Source organism: Glycine soja, chromosome 8, assembly GCF_004193775.1.
Source record: "Glycine soja cultivar W05 chromosome 8, ASM419377v2, whole genome shotgun sequence".
NCBI lineage: Eukaryota > Viridiplantae > Streptophyta > Magnoliopsida > Fabales > Fabaceae > Glycine > Glycine soja.
In genome coordinates, this window is record NC_041009.1 from 41,105,238 (window position 1) to 41,121,384 (window position 16,147).

The following is a 16,147-nucleotide window of genomic DNA, read 5'->3' on the forward strand; positions in this document are numbered from 1 at the left end:
ATCACAAAAGATCAAATTACATGTGTAATTTATACAACTATTCCATCATCAATAAATTAATATGAAATGTGATTTTTATTAATTTTTTTGAATTATATTTATATAATATTAAGATTGATTGTGTCAAATTTTATTAAAATTAAATAACAATATAAAGGTAATTAAATGATTCATATTTAATTTTAGTATATTTTAAAAATTTATATTATGTCAATTTTAATGTATATGAATGGTGTAGTAAATAATTTTGTATTAATATAAAATTTGGTATATATGATAATGTGAAACAAACTTTCAATCCAATGACAGAATTTAAAAAAATGGTATTCAATTAAAAGTTATTGAATAATGTAATAATTTATTAGAATTACATTTGTATAACTTTGAGTAATTTGTTTGAGTTCATATATTCTAATTTCAGTGCAACTATTGTCCACAAAAAATGAATTTTACAAGGATTGAGAGAAATAATAAACAATTAATAATTCGTAGAAAAATTAATAAATTACTCTTATTATAGTTGTTTAAAATTAACACAAGTAGCACAAAATAATCACATTGATTATTTATTTTAGAATGAAATTTTAATAATAAAATTAATGTTTTATTATACTATAAATCTGAAATGGCATAACACTGAGCGTGTGATACATGGTTGTTCAAGCTTAATAAATGGTGTCGATTTTGAGACGTATATATATAGTTCCGTTAAATATTTAAAGAAAAAAAATTATCGTTCATAGTAATTCAGTCTACCCAATTTGAATACGAATCCCTTGTGCGGGAGTGGAGGAAACTTATGATCAATAAAAATATTCTAAAACAAACTTAATATGACGACATTTTTTATGTTAAAATGACACTTACAATACTGAAAGTCATAAAAATGAAAAAATTTACCTCAACACGCGCGTTCATTCATATTAGAATAGACTTAATATCATTGTGTATTAATTTTTAGGAAAATGTAATTAATAAGTGGAGATAATAATATTATTTAACTATTTTATCAAAAACTAGAAAAGGTAATTTACACGTTTATATATTTAAATAATAATAACAATAGTTAAATATATTTAACTACTTCATTGGAGGAGTACGTAGTCTCGAATAGACTACCAATTTTAGCTCATGCAGATTAAGCTTCATGATTTACGAGAAAGCAAGCGTTCTTGTTACTTCCTTGTGGATGAGGAAAAGTTTTAATGCCAATCTCGAGATCAAAGATCTGATTTTATGAACCAAACTTCTCTCTTAAGACAGTACCATAAAAAGAAGTTCCTGTAATATTCTTCACCACCAATTCAAAATCCAACTAGAGCTTATTAAGACTTTCAAGAACTTCCCATTAACTATGTGCAATCTAATTCCATGTATGTATCCATTGCATTGGCTACAACACAGCTAGTTACACCAGAGCTAATTACCTTACAAGCACCACAAACTTATCAAGTATATTCCAATGAATTAACTAAAATCAATAATTATCTCTCTAGTTATTATACATTATATTTTTAACTGGTCTTTTTATTAATGTAAGAATACCAGTCTTCTGAAAATTGGACCAGACTATCTAATGTGACCGAAATAATGGAGAATCAATAATCTAAATAAACCACAACATCAGCTTTTGACAAAAACCAGTCAAAGAACCAATCTAAAACCAATTCATAGTGAAAAAAAATGCTTAATATCATATATTATTGCTTTTCTTAAAAAATAAAAAATCAACCTATTTTTTTATTATAAATATAAACTTATTATTGTTAATAGATATTATTGTGTGTTGTTCAAACTTTAACATAGACTTTTGATTAAATTTTAAATACTAAAAACCTATAAAGTATTTTCTTATTCTTACTTTTTTGTTGTTAGTGTGATAAATAATGTTATCATATTATGTTTCTTTAATAATATTTTATATATTATTTAATTAAAATTAATTAATTTATAATACAAATTTATTAACAACAGTTGTCCTATTAATTAAACCTTAAATTGCTATCTGATTGGTTTTAAAAAATTAAAGAATTTATGTTTCCCTTTTTATTTAAAATTATTAAACTAAATAAATAAACTTAAAAATATTAATTATAAATAAATAAATAAACTTATATAAATATTTTTATATGAGCATATTAATTATATATTAAATAAACAAACTTTTTTTTGACTGAATTAAATAAATAAACTTATAAATTAATTATACAACATAAATAACTAAATAAAATTAATATTTTTCCTATAAAAAGGATCTAGCTAACCAGCGTCTTAGGACATTAGTTAAAGAAAAAAAAAAGAAAATATTATAGTAAAAATCATAAAAAAGCATAACAAAAATTACAAAAAAATAAAATTTTATGTATTCCAATAAAAATATTTTTTCTTATGGTTTTTTATGTCCTGATTAACATTTGTATTGAAACAAGTGACAAACTTCAATTCTTAATATAATTTTCACAGGTAGTTGATCAATCATGTATTGAAATTCATCACCAAAAATAAAAATTCAAAAAAAGAAATATAATTTATAAGAACAATGAAAATATAAGAATAGAGAAATATAATTTATAAGTATAACTGGTTGCAGTTAATGAAGGATATAATGTAATTTGACGTTAACATAGAAATTAACTTCCTCCATTCCATAAGAAGTGTCATCGTATTTTTTTCACACGGATAAAAAAAGTTAATATTATGTAAATGAAAAAAATATATAAATTTTACAAAATTAAATTTTGATCATTAATTTATTTATAATATTTTCTTTTACTCATCATTAATATTATTGGGAAGCAGATGAAAAAGGTAATTAATATTATATTAAAAAACTAAAATAACAATTATTTTGTGATTTATTTTTTCTTCTTACAAAACACTTTTTATCGACAGAATAAGGAGAATTAATTTAGTTAGTAATATTATATTTATCCTATATAAATTTATACTTTATGTGGTCATTTTTTAAAAATTAATTAACTAATTTACTAAGATTAAAAATTTAATTTAATTTAATTTAATTAATTGTATTATATTTGTTCTAAATTCATATAGTTTTGCAAAATTACCCCTAACATTAATGAAACATATTTGTATTTTTCTTAAATTTTTTTATTAATTTTAAATGTTTTTATTTCTTTAATCATTAATATATTTGTGGTTTTAATTTGTAGTGACTACATATATGGGAAGAGTAAAAATTATGTTTTCAAAATACTTTTTCATATAAGACAAAGTTAAACTCCTAAATAATCTAAACATGATGTTTTCAAAATACTTTGCATACAAAATAAAGTTTTTTTTTTTTGTTTACATGCAAACAAAATAAAGTTAGATTCTTAAAATCTAAAACATTAATATATTCTATACATTATACCTATTATTTATTGAACTAAAAAAGTGACTCATAAATAAAAACATACTTATTAAAAAAAATTAATATAAAAAAATTATAAATTAGTTTCCAATAAACAACTAAACAAAATTTATAATGAGAAATTTTATCTGTACAATATTATTTCTGTTGTTTTATATAAGAAATAAATGTAGCATTCGTTTTAGAATTAAACATATGATTACTCTTAAATATATTAATTATTAATTTTTATATTTTCAACTTGCTTTAAAAAAATATATTTTTAACTTACTATGAAGTCTATTAATAAGATATCACTCATTTCTCTTAAAAATAGATACATTAATTTATTAAGTTATAAACGGATTATGGTAATATCACTTTATCTAATTATCACTTTGATATAAAAATTATTTAGACCAACATCTATAGTTTCTAACCCAAAATAAAAAAATAATAATCATATAAATACTTTTGAAATAAAATTTAAATTTATGTTAATATTAGTCAAAATAAATTAATTTAACTATTTTGATTGATTTTTGATAAATGATGTATTTGTTTCTTACGTATAAAAAAAAATTGATACGATAGTATGTACAATAAATACTCTTAAAAAAAGTATGCACAATAACCTTTTTTTATTTCTCTTACACATCATTTATTATATCTCAGAATAAACAAAAACAAAAAATTATATTATATAAATTATTGTAAGAATGATTGTATTTTGTATCACGAGAAAGTATTAGATGAAGCTGAGGAATCTCTAAGTGTAATTAAATATTTTATTTATTTTTAAATATCACATAGACATCCGTGGAGGCCATTCAAATCATTTTTTGTGTATCACATTTATTTTCTAATTTAGTTCTCATAAAAGTCCACTAATATTTATTTCAAATTTTCCACTTATATAGTCAATCGCCGCCCCAATATTAGTCGTTCTCCTATGCGAAAGAGTAGTGGAGAAGACGTTCAATCCTTGTGTTTATTTTTTGTCCATTGCCAAGAGTGGAGGAGAAGACATTCATTCATTCATTGATTCATTCTATTTTATTTCTCTGTTCTCTCTTGACGGCTCAATGCTTTCCCACATCAAATTCACTCTTTTTTCCTTCCCTTTTCCCTTTCCCCTATCCCCTTCCAAACAGGTGACTCCATATCCGTTTCTCCCTATTTTTTACCCTCTCTCGCATACTCACCACCCACGTAGTTATGGACTCATCACCAGACCAAACCCGCAAGAGGAATCAGAATCAGAATCACACGCTGGCGCAAAAATCACTTTTCCTCTGTTTTTCTTTCTTCCTCTTCCTCTTCTTCTTTTCCTCCTCGCACCACTCTTTTTACTCTCACACCTCCCTCCAACCCTCTACTTTGAGTACTTTCCCCACACCCACTCCATTTCCCACCACCAAATTACCAGTTTCCTCCCTCCACGTGCTCGATCGCATCCTCTTCCCCGATCACGTGCTTCTCACGCTCTCCAACCCTCATGTTTTTTCTCCTAAACATTTCCACTGCGTTTATTACAACCTCGTCAAGGGTTCGACTCCGTCGAACTCGAACCCGGTTTTCGACGTTCTCGTCCTTCCGGTTCTTTCCACGGACCGCTACGACGAGTTCCGGTCCATAGCAAGGTGTCCGCTCCCCGGCAAAAAATTCTCCGCCGTCGACTTGAGATGGCGCAGCGGAGACGACGATCGCCAGCCTTTCCGGTTCCCGGTTCAACCGACCGTGCCGCATAGCTTCGACAAGCTAGCGTACGAGGTAGCCTTAGACGGTGACACCGCAGTTGTCTTCGTCAAAGGACTAAACCTCCGACCACACCAAATATCCGACGCAGGCCTACTCCGATGTCACTTCGGACCTCAAAACGGCAAGCATTGGCAAACAACAAAAGCCGTTGCGGCGGCGCAGGAAGTCGTGCGGTGCGCGCTGCCGCAGAGTATTCAGAACAGCCCACACGAGGCTCGCGGAATAATAAGCGTCAGCGTGAGTCACGTGCGGCACGAGGCTATTTTCGACTCGGTCGCTAAAATTGGCGGGTACAGAAAACAAATAAACAGAGTGAACATGAACATGAACAAGAACAAGTTAGAACTTTGCGCGTGTACCATGGTGTGGAACCAGGCACGTGCGATGAAAGAGTGGGTTATTTACCACGCGTGGCTCGGCGTGGAGAAATGGTTTATATACGATAACAACAGTGACGATGAAATTGATGACGTGGTTCGAGAGCTTGAGGTAAAAGGTTACAATATTAATAGAGTTGTTTGGCCTTGGATTAAGAGCCAAGAAGCAGGGTTTTCGCATTGTAGTTTGAGGGCAAAAGAGGAATGTAAGTGGGTTGGGTTCTTTGACGTGGACGAGTTTTTCTACTTGAGAGAAATGAAACAGAATGCTCTAATATCAACTGTGGGGAATTTATCGAATTCGATTGCGGAAATAAGGACAGGGTGTCTTAATTTCGGTCCCTCGGAGTTAAGGACTCACCCTAGAAATGGAGTGAGCGTAGGGTATACGTGTCGGCTTCGGACGCCGGAGAGGCACAAGTCGATTGTACGGCCTGATTTGCTTCATGCTAGTCTTTTGAATGTGGTGCACCATTTTGAATTAAAAGAGGGGTTTGGATCACTTAACATGCCTCAATCGGTTGCGGTTATAAACCACTATAAGTACCAGGTTTGGGAAATTTTTAAGGCCAAGTTTTTCAGAAGGGTTGCTACGTATGTGGTGGATTGGAAGGAGGATGCAAACATAGGATCAAAGGACAGAGCTCCTGGGCTGGGAACAGAAGCAATTGAACCAAGTGATTGGAGGTTGAGATTTTGTGAGGTTTGGGACACTCGTCTCAAGGACTTTCTTCTTTCTAATTTTGCTGATCAAGAAACAGGGTTGTTGCCCTGGGAAAGGTCATCAAAATAAATACTCAGTTTAGTTATTTCATTCAATCTCTAATTCTCTATAAGTTTTTGGTTCTGTCCTTACAAATTATTCATTCTAGTCTCAAATATACACTTTTAGGTTTGTTTAGACCCTGCATATTTTTTTTTAATCTAATTTCATTTTTATCATTTTGGCTGACAGAGATTAAAACAAATTAAAAAAAATATAGATGGAGACTAAAATCAGCAATGTCTCTACTTATAGGAACTGAAACTTAAAGGCTGTACAGATTCAGAGATTAAACGAATAATTAAATATTATTTATTATTACAGGAGTTTCGTTCAAGTGATCATGACACTTGGAATATAATATAAGACCACGATAAGTGGATAACCAGTAGTGTAAGGAGGTCCAAAGAAAAGAGAAAGAATATAAAAATTGTAATGAATGACGTCAGAAAAAGAAAAAAGAATGTAAATATATCATTTATAGGATGATTAATTTCGTATATAGCATGATAAATTCTGTATTATATGATACGCACTCGGTGATCAGAGTGCTTGTATCTACGAAATTCGTGTAAAGCACACACATGGATATTTATTTTGTTTCAGTGTTTTTGGGGCTGCTTCTCCGTAACTCTTTTTTTTAAAATGAATTTATGGATTTTTTTTTAATAATGAATTTATAGATATGAAACATGTCCCGCTTGAAGGATTCTCACTTGTCAAAAAGGGAATTTTATTCATATATTAAGTCATATATTTGTAGATATGAAACACGCACACGGAGCTTATTAAGCTGTGTATTTATGGCACACGCACTTGCTGCGACTATTATAATATTTACTATTAATGAGTAGTTTAAGTATTAACCTTGAATTAGTTTTATTAGGTTTAATTATTCATTTAATTTTTATGATTTCTAAACTTATTTATTTTAGTCTATATAGATAATAAATTTTTTAGTCTCTAACATTTACATTTTAATTTTCAAAAGATCTTTACCGTTAAAATTCTTTAACTAATGGAGTTTTAAAAAAAATTAACGATAGAGATTTTTTGGAAATTAGAGTATAGATTTCAGGGACTAAAAAAATTCATTTATTAATTATAGAGATTAAAATGAATAAGTTTAAAAATTATAAGAACTAAATGAGTAATTAAATATTTTTATTATAATAAATTACAAGTACAAGTTGAACAATACCTCGCTAAAAAAAAGAATGAATCACAGGTAGGATAATTTGGCAACTTGTACTTAAACACAATTGAGTGTTGAAGGATTTTTTTCTTAAAAAAGAAAGTATTTCATCTTTTCTATTATAATTATTGTTTTAAATTATTTTACACATCAAAAAATAATAAATAAATGAAAGATAATAATAATTTTATTAATTTATTTATAATTTTTGTTGTCCATATCATAAATATTATAAGACTATAAGTTAAAAATTAATATTTTATTAAAAAGATAAAATAACAATTATTTTAAGAAATTTTTTTCTTACATACAATCATTTTTTTGAGACAAAGGGAGTATTAGACTATCATCATAGGACATAGGATATCCCGCATGTGCTTTAGGTTTCAAATTCAATCACGCGATGTCAAAGGATGTTTTACAAATATATGCTAAGAAGAAAATATACAACTTATGGTTAGCTTGATTGCCTATTTTTGAAATGTGTGTTTCATATTTTGTAAACAATAGTCCTTGAACATATAAAATTATGTGGGAAATAAGTACAGATAAATAGTTGATGTTTTCTATCTTTTATTGTATAAGTTGTTGCTTTTAGCCTATTATCACAATGCTGAACTAGTAACACTTTATTTATATTATGAATTTGCTTATAGAATCTAATGATATAAAATTAATGTCTAGATGGCATGTACAAAAAGAGTTAGTTTTGATGGTGATGATGACAATGACAACCACATTAGACCATAATGTATGAATGAAGGTGACATGTAGAAGCTCAAGTGGTTGAGCCTTTGGAGCAACCTATGCAAATGGAGCATGTTCACCATGTTCAGGTTGTTGAGCAAGTAGAGCCTATTGAACATGTTGATTATGTACAGCTTCTGGACCACAAAAGCCAGAACCACCTGGTGGCCTTAAGGACATGTCACTGCTTAGCTTACATGTTGATCATGTAGCTTAGGAAGTATATGGTGGCATGGTAAACTACTAACTTACAATGCACCCACAACGAGACATGTCTACACCAACAGACTTCATTCTATCAACCTTATGTGCAATATGACTCAATGGATACCTAGAAACAAATCCACATAGTCGCTTGTACATTTGTACATTAAATGTGTGACTGACAATGTGAACGCTATGCTCAAATGAGGATCTAATTTGATTATGCCGGATAACAATCATGTTGTTCATTGCATCCTAACATTTACATAAGTCTCCCATGCTAGTTTGGAGCAACCTCTTCAAGGACCAATGGGTAGACTTAACCCTACAGATAAATTTTGACACAAACATTTCAATAAATGAAGATTGTATACAAACACCAATTTAATAGATAATGAGTTATAAGTCAAATACTTGTTGGTTGTTGTGTTCCCCGAGTGCATCACTTTATTTGTTCATGCCTTTAAAATATTTTCCTTGTGAGGCATCAACCAAGTATTTTTCACATGCTCAACAAACTCATGACATGGTTCACAAAGAACTTCAAACTTACACAAACAATCTTCATAGTCAGACTCTGTAGGATAATCCATAACAGTTTCTCAAGCCTTCATCACTTGATCCCATGCCTCTTTGGGAGTTACATGTTGTTTGCACTTTGCTTTCACATTTCTATCAATATGAAATTGGCACAACAAATTATGTGACTCAAAAAACACAATTTTTACTGCATTCATCAAGGCTAAATCTTTGTCTGTGACAATCACTTCTAGCAATCCATCAACTCTATGAAAAAGGCCTCTAAACCTTTCAAGTGCCCAAACAAAGTTATTTTCATGTTCAGCTTCCAAGTAAGCAAAAGCAACAGAAAGTGTTAGCCGCCCAATACTTGTAACACCAACAAACTCAAGCAAAGGTAGCATATACCTGTTGGTTTTGTATGTTGTATCCATCAGAACATTATTAAATGCATTCAACAATTTTACCGCATCAAGATGTGTCCAAACATTGTCACGCACAACTTCTTCATCATTCATCACATGCCAATGAATATGCATATCATGCTCTAACAAATTCATTAAATGTTGCATTTTTGTTTTGGGGGCCTTTTGAGATCTCCGATATGTAATTCTGGCAGTATACAATTGTCTGATAGTTGTGACATTTTTTTCATTATGCTCTTTCAATTTTAGGAGAATATTTTTAGACTTCACCATACTCTTTGACATATCAACAAGCATTGTCTTCTCATAATTCATTAGTCGACCAACATATGGATGGTCGACCAATATCTCAACAACATCATGATTATGAAACCCACACAACACCCTAACTATCCGTCATTCACCATTCTTCAGTGGTCTTCCTCTCAACCTAAAGGGACAATCACATTTTCTAGTCCCAGTAGTCATCTTTGTATCTCTTTTGTATTGTCTATATTTTCTACCCCTTTCACAACCCAAGACAACAAATGTCTTCCTTCCATATTGCTCATTTGAAAAGTTTGACCTCAAAATGACAATAACAAAACTCAAATCAAATGCAACTGCCTGAGCTCATTTCAATAACTCATCTCAAGTATGAAAAACCTACATAAACAACATACAACATATTTTAGTCAAATTCGCCTTTCAAGCATTAAATAATTCAACATAACGCAATAAAATTACGTTCATTGTTGTAAAATTTTTGCTACAATCTTCATTTTTAACTATGTCATCCACATTCATATCAATATCCATGTCAACTTCATCAGACATCTTGCTTAAGTAATCGTCCTTCATACAAACTAAAATTGAAAACAAACACAAATAATCAAAGTTATAATTATGCAAATTACGTCTACTTCCGGAACAGCCAATCCGGAAATGGAAATTTTGTTTCCGGAACAACCATTCCGTAAAAGTACATTATACTTATGGAACACCTATTCTGGAAGCTATAAAGTATACTTTCAGAATGGTCATTCCGAAACACAATAGATTCTGGAATAAGCTATCCAAAAACCATAAAGTATACTTCTGGATTAGGGATTCCATTAACACTTTTAACATTCTGAATTAAGGGATACAGAGGCAAAAAACATGTTTCCAAAATAGGCATTTTGAAAGCATATTTTGTGTATTCTGAAACACATATTCCGAAAACCAATTTTATCCTAGAATAGCCACTTCGCAAGTGCAAATTCAGCTTCCAAAATACCTATTACGGGTACCATTCCCGATATTTCCTTCTGGAGGGGTCCATAAATGAAAATGCTTCACAAATAAGGAAAAATATGTTGTACCTAGACTACCTCATTGGAGAAGATGACACTTTTGTTGCCTCACTCGTGGAAGAGAATTGCTGGAAGATGGAAAAAATGCTTGTGGAAGAAGAATCTCGTGGAGTTCAAAGGTTGAATCGTGGAGTTGAAAGTCTCTTTAAGGATATTGGATATGAACAAAAGGATGCAATGAAGCTTTACTGTGATAATAAATCATCCATAGAGATTGCTAACAACCACGTCCAACATGATTGTACAAAATATGTGGAAATTAACAGGCATTTCATCAAAGAGAAGATTGAAGATGATATTATTGTCTTTCCTTTTGTAAAATTAGAACAACAACTTGGTGATATGCTGACCAAGGCAGTAACATTCAAGGCCTTTAGTAATTCTCTTGACAAGTTGGAAATGTGTGACATCCATGCACCAACTTGAGAGGGGTGTTAGAATCCATTAATTGTAGGAATTAGATATGATTTGAATTTACATTGTAATTGATTCAAATCCCTATATATTTTCTCCTTTTTTATTTGTGATTCTGTTTTGATATTTTTTTTTCAATAATTATGAAAAGATAATAGAGATGATCATGTATTTATTCACTGTTTCATATCAATAAAAATTATCAGATTCCATTTTCTTTAACACAAAATAATTAGTCAGATTTTGAAAATCAAACTGTCCTAGATTGTTGTCATGTTGTGACAAACTGGTGCATACAACTGTGAGTGTGGATGTGTTAGAAATCACACACAAACGAATTAAATTTAACAATGTTTTACCTTTATTTTGCCTATAAAATTTATGTCCTATGCAATTTCAAGAGGCTCATTCTGAGGTGGTTGCCCATTCTCCAGTGGAAGAATGATTTCATATTTCTTTGGCATGAAGGCATTGAATCCCACAAGTAAATCATCATGTCCTTTAAATAGCTGCTTCATTCTTTCTGCGACACTCACCGTATCAATTCTACAAATGTACAAAGAGAAGACACATAAAATAAGTTTCTGCTAACTAAATCAGGACTCTTTTTCCAATAAAATACAACAATAAATCATACACAAATGCTTTTTTTTATTTTTTAGCAGAGGAGGGGACATAAGTTGGATGTGCTTCCTTGTAATCTAACTTTTGAGCCTTGTAATCTTTCATGGTGTACAAAAAGTGTTTATTTTTTCCCTCTCATATGGAAATGTAACCTTCACTTTATGGACAAATGCAATGGCATCTTCTATAGTTACTTTTTTTTTTCATCTCTACTATTAATTGACCTTGTTTCAATCTGCAAAATTTCATGGAAGTTTTATTTTCATCTTCTACACGATGCAGCTGCTTCATAAACAAAATAAAGTACAATACTAACAACAAAAGAATCAAGATAAATATTTTTTGATGTAGACCAAAGATATTCTGCTGGACAGACAGTCCTATTTGAGTCGAATTTAATTACTTCAATACAAAACAAAATTTACAAAGTGTGTGAGAAGTTCCCAAACTGCAAAGTAATGTAAGATAAATATTTGATTTAAATGGTAATCAGTTATTTGGGGCTATTGATTTAAATTGTAATTTTTTTACTGACTAAAATAAATTATTGAAAGATAGAAATTTAATTTATTTTTAACAAAACTTAATGATATCGATAAAAAAAAAACAAAACAAAACTTGGCGATGATAATAACTTTGGAATAAGATAATATGAAAAACAAAATAACACGAAACCTTTGGGGGGAATTTGTTATCAATACTATTGTTATGTTTTGATGTTTGTGTGTGACAACGTGTGCTTGATTTGCAAACTGTTTAAGTGTAGGAATGAGAGTGAAAATTGTGGGGGATGTGATGATATTATGTTCAGGAATTAAAAAAAATACTAGTATTTTAACACCTGGTAACTATTTATTTTTATATAATTGATATTTTTTGTGTTTTAAAAAAGACAAATATTAGTTTTATATAAATAAATTTATAGTAAAAAAAATTTAATATATAAATTTTATACTGATATTTTATCTTGTACATTGCATCGGATTGATATTTATATAGCTATAATTTTAGCAAATGTTTTTTTTTAATAAATGATTATATTATAATTAATATTTAATATACATAAGAAAAAAATATTTGTGAACCTACAAATTACATTTATAATAAATAATTTATATTCTAATATAAGATTATTTTTAATATCAATAATTTCATTTAAAAAATTATTGAATTCAATTTTAAAAAAGATAAAAATATATTAAAAGATATAAGTGATGAAAAAAATCAAATAGACATTAAGAAAATCAATTTTAGTTCAGCTGTATGGAATTATACAGCATATATGAACAATGAGTGTAAAAAAAAAAAATTAAAGACTTATAAGAGAATAGTCTTTTAAAAAAAAAAGACATGCATGCTAACATAGGCATAATCAGACAGGATTGACCTCTCTTCTATATGCATCTAACATGTCTAGAGATGACCTTATAAACACCATTATCGCCTTCAAGCCTGCTTGAAAAGAATCCAATAAGACTTAAAAAATTAAAGTGCCCAACATTGTTGTGGCAATATCTCTATCAACAATTTCATAAATATATACTCTTAAATCAATGCAACCAGCATTCATAAATTTAACAATGTTTTACCAGCTGTGATGGGTGTTCATTCTTCGATGGAATTGTGATTTCATATGCCTTTGGCAAGAAGAAATTAAACCCCTCAAGTAGATCTCTATGTCCTTTAAATAGGACCTTCACTCTATCCTTGACACTCTCCTCATCAATTCTACAAATGAACAGAGAAGAGGACATAAATAAGATGTCATTTCCGATAAAATACAACAATAAAGCAGATGTAAATGCTTTTTATTTTTTTTTATTTTTTTGGAGAGAAAGCATAAAGTGGGATGTGATACAACGTGATCAAACCTTTGAGCTTTGTAATCCCTCAACACATCTACAAAAATGTTATACTTTTCCTTCTCATCTTCAAATGTAACCTTAACTTTATTGAGATATAGCGAGGCCTCACGCATCCATGACTTTTGTTCAGTGGTACTCATAATTTACCGCTTCAATCAACAAAACTTCATAAAAAATACCAATTGAAAAATTGATGAGACAAACTATATATGATTACATTAAAAGGAATCAAAAGCAGCTTAACTAACAAAATCACACATTAGAAGGATGGGAAAACTGTAGTTGTACAATATGAAAAAAGAACATAAAAAACCATCATTTTAATTGTAAAATAAATCATGGGAGCAAAACAAAATTTATAAAGTCCTACGACTGAAGTCCCCAAAGTAGTAACCAGTTTGTTGGGACTGTTGACTAAAATTGTAAAATTTTAAATTATGGGTTGCAATTGCAATTGCGGCTGCCACAACTTAAAAGATTTTCTAATTCACTATAATTGCTTGGCAATTGCAACCGTGACCGCATATAAGATTTTCTTTTTTTGTGTGTGTGATGTCATGGAGTTTAACAAAATCACAATTGCAATTTAAAATCATGGTTGATAGATAAATATCTAATCAAGTGGGAAAAAGGGAAAACTTTTATTTCAACAATTTTTTACATAGTATGATAATTTTGAATACAATAATATGAAGAATGAAATAATGACAAGAAATTGTATTAATTTCGAACTAGTCCAAGGGATCTTATCCTGCGGTGTTCTTTCAACGAGTTTCTTTTGACATGACCCTTCAAATCGAATGTTAGAGAGAAATCAAGAGGTGGCTAGGGTTTGAGAAATTTGGTATCTTTTGAGCTAATACATGTATTTATAGCATAATTATAAAATCGGCTCGAATCGATTTGTCGAACCGGTTTGATTAGGACCCAATAATATCACTAGCCTAAGTTAGTTATCTGATCGATTGTACATTGGACCCAAAACAACCTTGAAACTCAATCGATTTGACTTAAAACCGATCAATATATATATATATATTAATCTATGGATGGATTTTTTTTAAAAGGTACTTAAGGAGACTTGAACACAACTAAGACCTTGGGGTGTTTTAAATGTTCATTAACCACTAAACCAACATAATTTTTTAAATAAAATATATAATGTAAAGTATCAATTATAGTATATATTATTCTTGGACTCACTTTTTTTATAGTTTATACTATATTATAAATAAGTAATAATATTAAATGTTTATACTATAATAATTTATATTATACTATAATTTTATTAAAATTTAATGTGTGGATTCATCAAATTATGTTAGTTATGTTATTTTTTTAAGAAAAATTAATATATACTAAGTTAAATCAATCTAATTATTGATCTATCAGTTCATTCGATCACTGACCCACTGTCTCTGGATCAATTTTCACAACATTGATTTATAATGTCTTTGGTCTTATCTTAATGAGAAATGAATTATCTTTGTGTTTGGATATAAGATTTTCTTCAAAGATAAAGAGATCATAATTAAAATTAACTAGGCTTTTGTAGCGAGTGGGTTGGCCTAATGGGCCATTTAGGATCGGCATCAAGATTCATAAGATTACACAATTGTTTATCAAGATTCATAAAATGAACTTTAAATCCAACTGAGTTTAAGAAAACATTATTCAATTAAAAGTTATTCTATGGAGCAATTGTTGATCAAAGTTATTCAATGTGTGTGATATATCAAATGAGAAGAAATTTAAAATGGAAAGAATTGATCTTAACCGTTAAACTATAATTAAAAAAAATTGATGGCTAAGATTAAAATCTCAAATTTTAATATATCATATTTCTTTTTTAAAATTGATTTAAATAGTTACATTTTATAATTCGGTCACTTAAAGACTCAATTTTAAAAGTTAATTTTTTTCAAGAACTGATATAAAAGTTAATTTTTAAAATTGATTAATAACCGATTTAGGAAGTCTAACTTTTTATATCATGTGTTAGAACTGATGTAAAAATTCTTTTTTGAAAAATTGGGATTTTAATCTCATCCATTAATTTTTTTAATTAATTATTTTTTCTTATTTTTCATTTTAAATTTTATATATATATATATATATATATATATATATATATATATATATATATATAATTGCTAACATATTTTTATCTTTTTTTTTTGTTGGAGTATGTTAGCATGTTACACAAGAGATTTAGGTAAAAGATTCAATAGTTTCTTTTGTTTTACAACATTAATTTTAAGAATATTACCGTAACTTATCATTTAAGTTTTTTTTTTAAAAAAACTCATTTCTCTCTATTCTCTCATTTATTTCGCCCATTAATTTTGTCTTCTCTCTCCTCCCTCTTCTCTAACCCAGCATCGTTGACACTCCACAACTCCATACAATCGCACTGTTAAGTTGTACCAATAAATTTTCAATTTTTCTCTTCCGAAAGTTGCAGTTAATTATTTAAAGATGAATGAACCAGTAGTATTTCCGGTGACACAATTACCTATTGTGGTTGTCCCTTGGATTTCCATACTTAATAATTTGTGTTGCGT

At 29.1% G+C, this 16,147-nt stretch overlaps 1 protein-coding gene across 1 annotated transcript; it reads left to right on the forward strand.

The window, feature by feature from the left end:
• The first annotated feature begins 4,329 nt into the window (after positions 1-4,329).
• On the forward strand, positions 4,330-6,403 carry LOC114423219 (glycosyltransferase family 92 protein RCOM_0530710-like). Its single transcript, XM_028389891.1, has one exon. It carries the CDS (start codon positions 4,574-4,576, stop codon positions 6,284-6,286), a length of 1,713 nt encoding a protein of 570 aa, XP_028245692.1. The 5' UTR covers positions 4,330-4,573; the 3' UTR covers positions 6,287-6,403.
• The last annotated feature ends 9,744 nt before the right edge of the window (positions 6,404-16,147 follow it).

Excerpts from the sequence above, each read along its gene's own strand:
- LOC114423219 (XM_028389891.1), top strand. The coding sequence starts at position 4,574 with ATGGACTCATCACCAGACCAAACCCGCAAGAGGAATCAGAATCAGAAT.